Source organism: Amaranthus tricolor, chromosome 5, assembly GCF_026212465.1.
Source record: "Amaranthus tricolor cultivar Red isolate AtriRed21 chromosome 5, ASM2621246v1, whole genome shotgun sequence".
Classification (NCBI taxonomy): domain Eukaryota; kingdom Viridiplantae; phylum Streptophyta; class Magnoliopsida; order Caryophyllales; family Amaranthaceae; genus Amaranthus; species Amaranthus tricolor.
In genome coordinates, this window is record NC_080051.1 from 31,267,572 (window position 1) to 31,282,724 (window position 15,153).

The 15,153-nt window shown below is 32.4% G+C and overlaps 2 protein-coding genes and 1 pseudogene across 3 annotated transcripts; 1 reads left to right on the plus strand and 2 right to left on the minus strand.

Moving 5' to 3' along the window:
* Window positions 1–444: 444 nt before the first annotated feature.
* LOC130813671 (magnesium transporter MRS2-1-like) lies at window positions 445–4,005 on the plus strand (annotated as a pseudogene).
* Window positions 3,814–6,457, minus strand: LOC130814174 (pentatricopeptide repeat-containing protein At2g38420, mitochondrial). The gene has a single exon (XM_057680235.1). The coding sequence runs from the start codon at window positions 6,356–6,358 to the stop codon at window positions 4,820–4,822; it is 1,539 nt and encodes a 512-aa protein (XP_057536218.1). The 5' UTR covers window positions 6,359–6,457; the 3' UTR covers window positions 3,814–4,819.
* A 541-nt stretch (window positions 6,458–6,998) lies between these two features.
* On the minus strand, window positions 6,999–12,406 carry LOC130814175 (lysM domain receptor-like kinase 3). 2 transcript variants are annotated; one of them, XM_057680236.1, is made up of 11 exons: window positions 11,649–12,403; window positions 10,670–10,706; window positions 10,535–10,551; window positions 10,208–10,360; window positions 9,554–9,714; window positions 9,350–9,439; window positions 8,721–8,817; window positions 8,063–8,306; window positions 7,833–7,971; window positions 7,622–7,717; window positions 7,001–7,532 (listed from the first exon to the last, which is right to left on the minus strand). In XM_057680236.1, the coding sequence occupies exons 1-11, from the start codon at window positions 12,256–12,258 to the stop codon at window positions 7,368–7,370; spliced, it is 1,809 nt and encodes a 602-aa protein (XP_057536219.1). In that variant the 5' UTR covers window positions 12,259–12,403; the 3' UTR covers window positions 7,001–7,367. The 2 variants fall into 2 exon arrangements, with proteins under 2 accessions (XP_057536220.1, XP_057536219.1); XM_057680237.1 differs by lacking the exon at window positions 10,208–10,360 and having other exon boundaries at window positions 6,999–7,532; window positions 11,649–12,406.
* Window positions 12,407–15,153: the final 2,747 nt, after the last annotated feature.

Sequence of the window (15,153 nt, forward strand, 5' to 3'; positions counted from 1 at the left end):
ACTTGTTCTCTACAATCATTGATCTTTTTTCAATTCTGCTTTCTGGGTTATTTCAATATGAATTATTCGCTTTCTGGGTTGTTTAAGATTTGTAATTTTATGTCTTCAAATGGGTTAAAATCAATTAATTGATCAAATATTGTTGTTTTGATTATGGAAGAGAAAAGGGGTTTGTAGGAGATGTTATAAGTATATGTTCATCCAAAGATTGGATGGAGGTGAAAGTTGGTATCTTTATGGTAACTGTAATCTTGTTGCTTGTGCATGGACCTATGAAGTGTAAGAAGAAAAGTTTCCGAATGTGAAATGACCCCTTTTCACTTGGTATAGTTTCTGGTGTTCTCCTGAGTAACATTTAATCATGTGTACTTATTTACGTAAAGTTGTAGATAATGCTTTCTAATCAATATTGATTTAAAGTCAGGAAACGGTTGCGTTGCGTACATGCCACCTTCTAGGTGGAAGTCACTTAATGGCATGGGGTAATGGAATTTGTATACCTAATACCGTGGTATGTAAAGAACATGACAGGGCTGTGTTTCCTGATTTTTTTTCCTTGTTTGTAGATTAATTTTATCATTCAATACGTATTTTCTTTCTCGACTAGGATTTTTTGGCCGCACTCTCCTTTATGGTATGATTTGCCGCCTTCTTTTCCTCCCAAAAATGCCGATTATAGTTTTCTATGGGTAGGATACATTGAGTATGTTGATGATATGATTCATTACTTTTTTTGTCAAAATAGCCTAAAATGGTCTGAACTTTGCAGTTTTTGGGTCGCATATTGCGGTGGAATTAGTGACTTAGGGTTTGGAGAGCATGCACATTCTTTCAATTAGTTTATTTGATTTGGTTTTTGTGTGGTAGGCTGTGAAGCTCTTTGGTGATAGCAGAGCTAAAAGAACCCCTGCTTGCAAGGAAACCTTCCACATTGGCAAACCTTAAAGAGATATCTTATCATCCATTTGGGTCCGCACGCCCACCCGTTCAAGGGATGGATGTCTTGGCTTGAAGAAACGAGGCTAGAGCAGTCGTTCGTGGATCCGGATTGATACCTCTGGGAACTCAGGGGTAATAGGAGTTGACAAATTCACAATCATGCATTGATGTGATCTTCCTGCGCATGATCTACGATTGCTTGATCCACTATTTGTGTATCCGTCCACTATCCTTGGTCGAGAGAAGGCCATAGTTGTAAATCTGGAGCAGATTCGATGTATTATTACTGCTGATGAGGTTCTTCTTCTGCATTCCTTTGACAGCTATGTATTACATTATGTCGTTGAGCTTCAAAGACGACTAAGGACAGCTGGTGTTGCTGAGGCTTGGCACTCAGAAGATGCTATGAGCCTAAGGAGAGGCAGTCGAAACTTTGACAATTCATCACCTGATTATTTGCCCTTTGAGTTTAAAGCATTGGAAGTTGCTTTGGAGGCCGCCTGCTCATTTCTCGACTCTCAGGTTTTCTTCTACTCTTAGAAAACCATGTATTGTACAAGGCCGTCCCTATAAGGGGGCAAGAGGGGACTGTGCCCCGGGCCCATCTAAAAATATTAGAGAAACGACGCTTTGATAGTTAATAGTTAATTGCCCATAATAGTATATTTAGTAGTTGGGGGCTTGGGGCGCATAATTAATATTTCGCCATGGGCCTCACAAATTTCAGACAAAGATTTGAAGGTCCATCCTCCCCTTTCCCTAATTTATACATGCACGCGAGTTTCATGTACACATATATGCACCAACACCATGTTATTCATGCTCTTAGGCCGCATAGTTATGCTGAAATCAGGGTTCCCAACTTATGGATTTTATGTGTATCATGAAGGCGCCTATGGTAACAGTAACGAAGGAGTGGGTGAGGGTACTAGTGGAATGTTAGGGTTCTATGAGATTGGAAGAAAAGGGGTTCACCGGGGATGCTAATTTTAGTATTCGTCTTAGTTAAATTAATTGTGAGAAAACTAACCGCAGTTGAGCCATGAGTGTTTCTTCCTTTATTTGCAGCATTGGAAAGGGTGCATTGAATATTATGGTTGCTCACTCAGATGAAGTTGTCATGTATTCAAAACCACTGTCACGTGATTCACTGATCTTCTTGCGAATCGCAAATCAAAAAAGCAAATTATTGTCAATTTTGGGCTTTTTTAGGGTCATTCTGAGTGAATCGAAAATTTAAAAAAGGAATTATTAGCCAAATAATTTTACAATGTTCAAAACCATTAATGTTGCTTTGAGTGAAGATTAGTTGGAATGCTTTGGTTGTAATTTATTTTTCTATCAGTAGATGGTTGTCATTTTTTTACTTGAGAAGTTTTGAATTTTCCAGGCATCTGAATTAGAGATTGAAGCATATCCATTGCTTGAAGAACAAACATCAAAGATCAGTACCTTAAACTTGGAAGGGGTACATCGTCTGAAAAGCAGACTTGTCACACTGACGCGTAAAGTTCAGAAGGTATTCTACATTATGTTATTATCATATTCGGAAAGCAATTATCTAGAAATTGTGCTAATTTTTATCGGACTTTTTTTCATCTTGTTTATATAGGTCAGGGATGAGATAGAGCAACTAATGGATGACGATGGAGATATGGCGGAGATGTATCTTACAGAGAAGAAGGCACGAATGGAAATGTCGTTCTATGGTGAACAATCTCTGTTAGGATTCAGATCAAATGATGGTGGATTTTCCCTATCGGCTCCTGTTTCTCCTATCTCATTCGCCTTCGAATCAAGAAGGCTAGAGAAAAGCTTTAGCATTTCAAGAAGCCGGCATGATAGCTCCGGGAGTTCCAAAAGTGCAACCGAGAGTATAAATGAGCTGGAAATGTTGTTGGAAGCATACTTTGTGGTTATTGATAGCACCCTTAACAAGCTTACATCAGTACACAACTTGTCTGTTAAATTCTTCGGTTAGAAAATTACCGTATTTTTTGTCGTTGAAGGAGTACATTGAGGACACCGAAGTTTCATTAATATTCAGCTGGTATGTGTGTTTTTTTTTTAATTGTTTATGAATTAAAATGAACATAATTGAAGGGATTAAGGAGAAGATTAACGCATTACCGCATCTTGTTGGAAATAATAACCCACATTTGATTCCACATCGAAAGATTAGAGAGGGGTTGACTAACATATAAGCTTGATGGGCTACTCCTATTAGGGTTTAGGATGGAATCTCATCGAGTTTATGTGCAGCCACTTCTTCTTCTATCTGGGTCTTGTTATGTACAAGACCAATGATAAATCTATCATATCTGGCATCTTGGTTGTTATCTATACGGCCAATCCTTAAAGCTGTTAGAATAAATTACACTGAACTACTCTTTGCTTGGCTTCATTGGTCTCGAGAAGTATTGCTCAATTGGGAGCATAAATTTACATTTCTCCCAAAATGCGCAGGGTGGGTTGAATCACGGGGATTCTCCACCTTGCCATACCTTTGTGTTTAGAGAAATCAAAACACAAAGGTACTTGTTCTAGCCGTGATCCAATTTTTTTGATTGTTAGTAGTCGTTAATTCATTAGTTCATATCATTCAAAGTTGTTTTAGTCGTAAGAGATGATTCTGCAAGGTTTAATTCGATTTAATATTACTGTTTGTGCAGGACAATATTCGAAACCAACTTATCCAATTCCAGCTGCTGTTAACAAGCGCAACGTTTGTTGTTGTGATATTCGGAGTGGTAGCAGGAATCTTTGGCATGAATTTTGAAATCGATTTTTTCAAGTACCCAAACGCGTTCCAATGGGTTCTCTACATTACTGGAGTTACTAGTGTCTGTATATTTGGTGCATTTGTATTGTTCTTAAGATACAAAAGGTTGTTGCCATTGTAAATGTCTCTCATATCAGAAGATAGAAACACAACCTAAGTCCATTTTCTTTTGGTTCTTTCACAATTAGGTTCTTTTTAGAAGTCCCTTTTGTTGGGCCATATACAACTACAGTTGTAATTTTGTCCAGTTTTGACCTATAAATTAAATTCTGACAATATTTTATAAATAACAATTTCTTCTCTAATATTTGCTTTAATTTGGGTTGATTTGTGGCAAATTTGGCCAGTTTTGACCTATAAAAAAATTCTTCGACAGTATTTTTTAAATGACACTTTCTTCTCTAATATTTACTTTAATTTGGGTTTTGTGGCAAATTTGTCCTGTTGCATGACTTAGATAATGCGACTCAATTCAAATTGAGAACTAGGCATAAGGTTGTCGATTTATAATTATTAGATATTGCCATAAACTTAGAAAAAAGCATAGGACAAACCCCTTAAGAAATCTTTGTCTCTATCGTAATCACCGGTCATATTTCTATATAATCAAAAAAATAAATGATAATAAATTAAACATATAAGAGTGAGAAATCTTTGTCTCTACCGTTATTCCTAAACATTCAATTTAATGAATTCGATGTTTGAGTGAAAATTTGATGACTTTTAGAGATAGATGAACGTTACGAGGTTTTGGGTAAAATTTCAATTTCAATAAAAAGTAACGATGCATTGAAAAGATAAAGATAGCGATAAATAAGAATCAGACAAATAATTTCCACTCCCCTCTCACCACAGTTCGGAATTACTCTTATCCTGATTCATGAAATCCAAAAAAAAAAACAAAAAGAATGAGGAATTACATGGGATCCTGTTAGTGCAGAACTTTTACATTACAATCAGCCTCTAACAAACAAATCCCAAACTTGGAGTACTTCTCAATTTCATTATAAAACCAACATCTACACAAGAATCATTATCAAAAGATAGCCATATGTTGAGGTTCAAAAATCTACACAATCAATTTTCTGATTGAGAAAACTACTCTTGTTCAGGCAAATTTACCAAACAGGCTAATGTCACCCCCATACGATCACGATTAAGATTCAACCCGAGAAGAAGTGTCTCCCATGACGTGCGACCCAACAAAACACCATGATCGGAAACCATGTCAAGTGTATGCAAAGCCATTGAAATCATCCCCTCATGGCATAAACTACATATGATCTTATCAAATGTAGCAAACACAGGAACAAACCTCTTTGATAGCATTTCATCCAACATACCACAAGCTTCTATGATTTCGCCTCCAGTAACAAGCGCATCAATCATTAAGCTATATGACCGATGATTCACTTCCATACCTTTCCGTTTCATCTCAATCCACAATTCCCTTGCTCTACTCAATTCCGCAACCTTACAAAACGCTTCCAAGACATTATTGTAAGTTATCGAATTAGGTGCACAACCCAACTCCTCCATACAACCAATCATTACATAAGCAGCATCGGATTTCTTTTGCTTACCTAAACCTTTAATGTACACATTATAAGTACACACATCGGGCACTAACCCAAAAACGAGAATTTCGTCAAACAAGTCTTCTACTCTAGAATACTCCTCTTCTTCAACAAGATCATACAAGACTGTTGTATAGCACATAATATCAGGCTTAATTCCTCCCCTTTTCATTTCACATAAAACATCAAATGTATCTTTACCCTTTCCTTGTCTACCCAATAACTTAATCACATTACAATAATCCTCTCTACTAGGGAAAAACCCAGATTTTTTCATATTTTCCCAAACAGCTATTACCTCAATATTAGTCAAAGTCACACTCTTTTGTTTACACAATGATGACAAAACCAAAGAATATAATTTTCCATTAGGGTTAAATTCATCATTAATCATGTAATTCAACAATTGAACAGCAAAATCAACCTTCCCAATTCTACAAAGTGCATTAATTAATATTATAAAAGTCGATTCCTCGATTCGAATATTCAAAAATCTACTCTTCAACAACAATTGAGGTACAATTCTCATACATTCTCTATTTTTACAAAGAACTAAAAGTAAGGAATTAAGCGAAAGAACAGTAGGAACACACCTGTATAAAGGTATCTTAAAGAACAAATCAATGGCCTCAATAATCATCCCATTTTCTCCATAAACTCTAATCAAATCAACAAAAAACCTTTCTGGGGTATCGAATTTCTCCACGTTCTGAAGGTGAGAAAGCACAAATTTGAGTTCTTGGAATTGGGATTTTTGAATTAGGGTTTTGAAGACCAGATTATAAGCATTCGGAGTTGGGTCACATTGGTATGAAGTGAAAATATTGATAAGACAATTGAGAAGATGACAAGGGGTTTTTGGAGGGTTTTGGGTTGTTTGTTGAAGAATTGGAAGTGGGGTTGATGAAGAAAGACATGATTTTTTTAGGGTTTCTAGAGCTTGTTGTTGATTGAAAATTACATTCCATTTGGTTTTGTAAGGAAAAAGATATGGCCATTTTCTCCTTTTTCTAAGAAAAAAATTAGGGATTTGGTTAGAAGATGAAGGTCTTGGCACCATATGAACATAGTATAGCTGCAAATTTTGCACTTTCACAGCCTGTAGGGAAAAAGAACTGTACGTCTGTATCTCCCAAAGTCCCAACTCCCACGTCTTGAATTTTATTTTACTCAAAATTCGTTATTTAAGTAGAAGTATTTTTAAAGGGCATTTAGAAAAATGTACTTTTGAATAGCAAAAAAAAGTCTTTTAACTCTAACTAGAAAAACAAAATAAAAAAAATTTTATTTGGAGGTTTGATTGTTATATATTTTTTTTCCGAGATGAGAGCTTTTTATACGGAGCTTTTTCTGGTTAAAATTAAATTTTAAGTTAAGTGTTTTTTAATTCAAGTTATTTTCGTTTATGAATTAATACAGTTTCAATTTTATTTTTATGTTTTTTTGATTTAATTTGACTATTTCCAATACGATTTAATTTTAACCCAATTAATCTATGAAAGAATTTTAATGAAATATAGCAATTTGATTGATCGGAAGAATTAGTAAACTTCCACCTATCACTCTAAAGATTAGGACTTTGATTTATATTACCCCTAATTTAGTTTACTTTTTCTTCAAAATGTGCCAAGGCAAACTCAAGAGGCATCGAATATATGAAATTGTATCCTTATGAAACAAAGCGTTGTCTCTAGTTGATTATTGGTCATTAACATCATTTACAACTTAACATTTATAAGAATGCATATAATTAAACAATTATTTTCACTACGGTCCTTTATAATTTCAAACCAAAGAAATATATATAAATCTTAAACCTAACTCAATCGAAGCATAGAAAATATATAATGAAATACAACCTCACCCCCTGGATCCAAAAGTTATATGACTCTGTAAGATATCATATTACTTCTGTACAATGGTGTTGATTAATATAGAGTCATGAATGCTAAAAAATTTCAAAATTTCATATGAAACATGACATGTACACAGCACAAATACATTCATTTACAATTCTTTTGATCAGGTTATACAAACAAACAATGCAAAGAGGTAAAAACAGCAGTTTTCTATCTTCCTGACACCAGATTCAGAAGATCACTGTTTCTGTAAAAGGACTCGATGTCCCAGTTTTGTGTAGTCGATGACATAGTCGTTAAAGCCACCACGACTGATCTCATACTTGGACGTAACATGGCGTTATCTTGAGTACATGCTCTGGCAAGCTCAGCCACCTATAACACGTACATAAGACAACAGCGATGAATATGTTATCGAACTCATAAGGCTTCGATTGTAAACATAAGATCAGTAGACTTCTTACCTGACGCACTGAATCCAAGGGATAATCGTCACCCAACTGAGGATCAACCAGTTTGCATATCTCGTTTGGGTCGGGATGACTCAATGCAACGTCAAACTACAAGGCAACGAGAAAAGTGTTTTAAGTAAACGATTTGTAAAAACACCCGAATGAAGTAGACTTACCTCAAAAAACGAGGTTTGGATATAAAAGTTCGTAAAAATGAACCTACCAGAGCGACAAGAGACTTCGATTCAAAAGTCGATCTGTTTTGCTTAACCACAGCTGCTTTTGCTGATATAAGTTGATAAAGAACAACCCCAAATGCATAAACATCTACCTTGGGAGTGACTTCACCGAATTGGGCGTACCTTCATCAAACAAGATATATTTGATCGTTACTCTAATGAGAACTATGTCGATAGTATAGGAACTAATTCATTGAAGGAAACTAGGACTTACTCTGGTGGCATATATCCAAATGTTCCGACAAGGCGAGTAGGTAAAGTTGCATTTCCAACTTCAGCTAGCTTTGTCAATCCAAAATCTGCAACCTTCGCCTGGAAGTTCTTGTTTATCAATATATTTGCTGGTTTAATGTCACGGTGAATGTACACAGGATCAGTGTGTTCATGGATATACTCAAGACCTTTAGCTGCATCTAGGGCAATTTGCACTCTAGTTGTCCATGGCAATGGATTTCTCCCTAAGAATAAAAGTGATCAAAACAATTATCAACATTAACTTGTACTATTTAATTGAAAACTAAGAAGTTATTTCCAAAAAATTATGGGTCTGTTTGACAAATGACTATTGGATGGAACCGTTGACCGGTTTTACCAGTTGGAAGTATTGGCTGATTTGCTAACTATTAAGCTTGCTTTTAAAACAATTGTTATGAAGATGTTTACTATTAGTTGTTGGCCGTTGTTGTTTATTTGAGAAAAAAAATGTCAAATCAATGAAAAGCTATTCATAGTATTCTTTTGATTTAGCTTTAAAACGGAGTTTTCAGCTGGATAAAAAGTTAATTTGTATACCAAATTATTGTTCAAGCAATTGGCCGACTAAAAATAAAAAAAGTAACTAAAAAGTTATTTGCCAAACACAATCTAATCACCTGATGAATAGCGCAAATGTTCGCTCAAGTTCCCATTATCAATAAACTCATATATCAAGAAAAGTGAACCCTCCACACAAAATCCAAGCAGATGGACCTGCAATACAGAAACTTTTTTATCAATGCTCGAGAAGTGAACTCATATTACATGATTGTATCATGCTGTTTTTTTGATCATCAGTTCAGTACTTCCCAGCTGTACAACCACATTTCAAGTGCTACAATTCTAAGACAACATAAGAATTTCTAGTGATATAAGAATAGAGTTGTTTGGTAAATAATTTTTGGGTTGACTTATGCTTACAAAAAATTTGGTAAATGGGGTTTTTTACTGACTTTTGGCCCAAAATGAAAAGGCTAACTTTGTTTTGCTTATTTCAGTGGTTTGTTGGCTTGTTGACCCACTTTTTCTCTAATTAACAATCAACAGGTCGGTCAATACCTGAATTTATCAAATATCTCCTTAACCAATTGGTTATTTATTCAGGTAGCTTAAAAGTCAACAAACAATCAACCTTACAGCTGGTCAAACAAGCCAACTAAAAAAACCGATAACCAACTGCTAATAGCGATTTGCCCAAAACCATTACAATGATGTATGATAAGTAAAAGAAAAGGCGTATGTATACCAGATGTAAGTGATGAACACGGGTTAAGACCTTGAGCTCAGCCAGAAACTCCCTTGAGGCTTCCATATCCATCTTTTTAATCGCAGCTTTCTGAATGTAAAATGTGATCAATAACACATTCTTGTAATGAAATATATTCTACAAGTCATACAAAGTACTGATATACTCAGAAATGTAGCTATTAAATAAAAACGGAGTACAAACCTCGCCTCTGAGCTCTGCAAAGTAGACTTCTCCAAAACCACCTGCACCAATCTTGAAAGAAGCATTGAAATTATTTGTTGCTTTTGCAAGCTCTTCATAAGAAAACTCCACAGAAGATATGCCTGGAATGCCTCCTGTATCTCTATCTTGACTAAAAGAACCTGCATACATGTATGAGAAGTTTCAAGAGTTAATGACTGTCAGCAGGATATGACTAGAAACAAGTCCTATTGAAGGCATCAATATGAAACACAAATTATCATACTTGGAAGGACAAAATCGTTACAAAGATATAAGAAAGGGTTTAAGAGTTGCTGATAATGAGAATATGTATAGACTCGTCTATGATTGTTTGAGCATGTGCAAAGAGGAAATATTGATGAACCGATAAGGAGGATGATATAAAGTTGGAACTGGAGAGAATTAAATTGAGGGTGAAGAAGACTTAAGATGACCTAGAGGGTAAGAGTGGAATAGAATGTAAGGATTTAGTTTCAGGTTGAGATGGTAGAAAATTGAAAATCGAAGTGAACGACCACGAGAATTGATCAATTGGTTTATGTAGATGACATTGAAACAAAATTTCAATCATAGACAACACATTTCTTTCATTGAGAATATCAGATAATAGAGGGTTTTCAAAAAGAGTATTACTTGAATGTGTTAGCTGGTATTCAGGCTTCTCAGAGACAACTGAAGTCTTCTTAGTCTTTTTAGTTCTTTTGCATACAAAACATGACCCAACTGCTATAATTATCAGGAATATTCCTGCTATACATACACCACCAATGGCTCCAACACCAAGGCCTAATACAAAAGAAAACAAAGTGTAATTTTAGATCAAGAATGATAGGACATTACTGATAGAGTATACATAATATCCGGGACCTTTATGCTGATGATTGAAGTTTCGGGAATGTCATATACAACAAAGAGAATTGATAAGATTTTACAACAAAGAGGAAGAAAAGAAGCTATTACCTGCGGAACTTTTTCCACTAGGAGAACAAGGGACATTGGAAAGACAAAGAAACAATAATTTGTTATTAAGTGTAAGAAAAACTAACAAGACATAGAAGTTGAATATTTGATGCAATAAAAGATCAAGAGTATTACTTGCTACCAACCAAGGGTGGGTAGGTTCCATTTTTGTCTGCAACATAAAAAATAATATAATTATTCAATATCTATCTTAGTTTGTACTTTGTATATATTCTTCAATCTACGAAGTCAACCACTTTCTCAAGAACAAAAAGCACAAACATTTCCACATTGATCACATAAAGACACATACAACATGAAAAAAACAATAACATGTCATTACCCTTATGCCATTCACTGGCTATCATCTAGGGTGGAATTTAGGATCAGATATACGCAATTTTACCCTTGTTAGTGATAACAAAGTGGTTGTTTCTCATTAAACTTTGGTAGCAAACATCACTGCAACTTCACGTAAATAGAAAGTGCACATGATCTAATACGTCATTTTACTATATTTCAATATAATTTGAAGCCAAAGAACTATGAATCATGTAGTAGGCAGGATCGACTTGAGGGTCAAATGTAAGCAATATTACCCTTGTAATAAGAACGGGGTTATACCAGATTAACCCTTTTACAAACACCATATACAACTTCACATCGATAAGAATCATCGTCAAAACAAAAACATTTCATACCCCAATGTCATTCCGTGGCTCCCACCTAGGATGTGATTTAGGATTGGACGATTTATGCAATAATCTTACCCTTGTTAGTGATAAAAAAAAATATTTCCGATTAATCCTTAGTAGCCAATTCAATGCAACTTCACGCAAAAAAAAGAAGTGCACGTGATCCAAAACCCATTTTACTACTGTCTACTATAATCCGAAACTAAAGAACTATGAACCATGATATTAGGCCGGAACTTGAGGGTTAAAATTATACGCCAAATAGGTTATCCCCAACGAACCTTTTTACAAACAACTACAACTTCACATCAACAAGAGTCATCGTCAACAACAAAAGAAACACAAAATCTTTAGCTCCATCGAAAACTGACTTAAGTTCAAAAAAAGCAATACACAAACTTTAGATCAATTACAATTACCTTTTCCAGGAATATAAACAAAGCCAGTTCCAGCACTAAAATTGACACCAGGATTATAACCCTGCAATAAACTCTCATTCAAATTAAACTCCGAAGATATAGACCTTAAACTTTCACCAGGAAGAAGTGGGTAAGTAATGAACAACCCATAATCTTTTGAGACACTTTCATCCCCACAAGAACATCTAACAGGAATATTAATAATAGTCCCATCAGGAACATTATATGGGCTATACCCATTAAACTTTTCAATCCAACCAGGAAAAGTAAGATTTGTATAATTATATTTAGCAACTTTCTCATAAGTGTCACCTTTTTGAAACGTATATGTAAAAATATGACCCAAAAATGTGTCATTAACACACCCACATAGAAATGGTATATTGATTCGAATATTTGAAGGAAGTATGTCTTTGTTTTGGAGTTTATTACGATTGTAGCTGACAATTTCATCAGAAATGGTATGATTTGAGAAGTACATCGATATATGATCAAGTGTAGAACCTGGTAATACATGGTATGAAGCTAAAGCTAAATTGCAAATATTGTGACACTTTGATTCAACTAATGTAAGCCATAAATGTGTCAAAAGAATGATAAAAGGATACATTTTTTTGGTATGGTTTTGGGTTTTGAGATGGAAGGAAATTTGTGGAATTGGGCATTGTATGTTTGATGAAGAAATAGAACAAGAAATAAAACCGTTGACTTGGGTTAGAATTTTGAATTAAAAATTTCAACGGATGGGAATAAAATTAATTATGCCAACATTACGGTGGATGAATTTGAATCTATATAAGTTGGTTGACTTAATGGAACTATTGCATGAAAATGCATAAGGAAGAATAAGAAGAAATATAATAGAGGGAGTTATTAAACTTCGCCACCCCATTTTATTTTATCGTCACCTTCTTTCTCATAAAATTACGAATTTGTCCCTGATTTTTAAAAAATTATAACTTTATCACTCTCTATAAATTTCTTATTTATAATAATAATAATAATAACAATAATAATATCAATAACAACAACAATAATAATAATTAACTTTTTTATATTCTTCAAAAAGAATATAAATAAAATTAATAATAATAACAGTAATAACAATAATAAGAAGAACAATAATAAAATTAAAAATAATAATAATAATTATTCAAAAAGAAACGAAAAAAATAATAAAAAATAAAAATGAATCGCCCAGATCTGGGCGATTCATTAAATTAATTTTTTTTTTTGGAAAATTCATATTAATTTCATTTATATTCTGGGCGATTCATTAAATTAATTTTTTTTTTGAAAAATTCATATTAATTTCATTTATATTATTATTATTATTATTATTATTATTGTTGTTGTTGTTGTTTTTGTTGTTGTTGTTATTATTATTATTATTATTAAATTTTTTTATTTAATTTTTTTTAAATATTATTATTATTATTATTATTATTATTATGTTATTATTATTATTATGTTATTATTATTATTATTATTATTATTATTATTATTATTATTATTATTATTATTATTAACTTTTTTATATTCTTCTTTAAATTTAATATTTTTAAAATGTTAATTGTGTTATCAAGTGCGATTGACTCGCGGTTTTTCCTGCGACTGTCTTCTTTTTTTTATTTGAATTTCGAATTATAAATAATATATTATTATATTATTAATAATATAATAATTAGTTTAATTTTATATTAATATATTATTATATTATGATAATGTTATTATAATAATTAGTTTTGAATTTAAATAATTTATTTGAATGTTTAATTATCTTTTAATATAATAATAATATATTAATTAAAATTTAGTTGTTAATTAATAATTTAAATAAAAAAAAATAATAATAACAATCACAATAATAATAATAATAATAATAATAACAACAACAACAACATTAATAATAATAATAATAATGATAATAATAATAATAATAATATAAATAAAATTAATAATAATTTAAAAAAAAATAAAAAATTCAGTCGCAGGAAAAACCGCGAGCCAACTAGGGTTTAGTTGCGGAAAAAACCGCGACTAGACCATGGTTTAGTTGCACAAAATTGTGCGACTGAATCGTGGTCCATCCGCGGTTCTTTTCGAGACTGAACCCCGGTTGGCTTGAGGTTTTTTGTGCGACTGGGTTTTTTTAAATATTATTATTAATTTTATTTATATTATTATTGTTGTTGTTGTTGTTGTTATTATTATTATTATTATTATTATTATTATTATTATTATTATTATTATTATTGTGATTTTTATTATTATTATTATTATTATTATTATTAAATTTTCATTTTTGTTTAAATTATTATATTTAATTTATTTTTTTAAATATTACTATTATTATTATTATTACAAATAAGAAATTTTAAGGGGATGGCAAATTTGTAATTTTTTTAAATTTAGGGGTAATTCGTAATTTCATTTGGAGGGGTGACAATAAAATGAAAAGAGTGACGAAATTTAATGATTGGGTACAATAAATTCTCAAAGTAGGCCACAAGGAATAAAGAAATTGACAAATTGGAGTATTAAAAATAAAATTCCATCATCTGGGCAGCAGGATTCAACAGTGTAGTAGTACAAGAACAACAGGACAAATTTGAAGTCAAAGTGATCAAACAAGGCATGGTCTGCATAATAAGGGAGTAAAGATATACAATAAAATCTTAAAATTTATATTTTTATATCATATTAGAAACAAACTTGAAAATTTTTGAGTATCCCAACTAAAGGTAGCTCCACCAAATGAAATTTATTTATTCACTAAAGAAAAATGACTTGATATTTAATTTTGATTAACATATCTACTATTAAAGTATTTTTTACTAATATCGTATAGAATATTTTAAAAGAGCTGGAAAGTTTTAAGTGTCAGTTTATTAGAGCTTTGACAAATAGAATATCTTATTGGTTACTTATTGATTATATGGCTGATGGCATATTGATTTTAGGAAACAATCATACAATATTATAAAAGAGTTAGAAAATTTCAAGTGTCAAGTTATTAGAGCCTTGACAAATAGAATAATCTTATTGGTTATTGATTTTAAGAAACAATAATAATTATATTATCATACAATATTTTAAGAGTTGGAAAGTTTCAAGTGTCAGCTTATTACGGCCCGTTTAGTTAATGGTACTAAATGGTGGTAATGGAAATGATTTATAGTGTAAAATTTCATCAAAATTTCCATGTCATTCTCATAGTAATGAAATTTTGATCACAAAAAAGTTTTTTTGTTCACAAATTTTCATTATCACTTAATACCACATTTTCTAAGGGTAATGCATTTGAATGAAATTTATGAAGAAAAATGAGCTGATTGAAGTTGGACAAGCATGGTCATCAAGGTAGCAATAGATTTTTCGACCAAATTATACTAACTTTCATTCTCATTTCCACCGTTTAATACCACCTACCAACACAGGTCGTTAGAGTTCTGACAAATGAAATAATCTTATTGGTTACTTATTGATTACATAGCAGATTAAT

Coding starts and splice junctions, on each gene's coding strand:
- LOC130814174 (XM_057680235.1), bottom strand. CDS start 6,358: ATGGTGCCAAGACCTTCATCTTCTAACCAAATCCCTAATTTTTTTCTT.
- LOC130814175 (XM_057680236.1), bottom strand. CDS start 12,258: ATGTATCCTTTTATCATTCTTTTGACACATTTATGGCTTACATTAGTT. Junction 9,440..9,553: donor TTGCAGAGCTCAGAGGCGAG/GTTTGTACTCCG, acceptor TTTTACATTCAG/AAAGCTGCGATTAAAAAGAT. Junction 7,972..8,062: donor TTTGGATATATGCCACCAGA/GTAAGTCCTAGT, acceptor TGTTTGATGAAG/GTACGCCCAATTCGGTGAAG.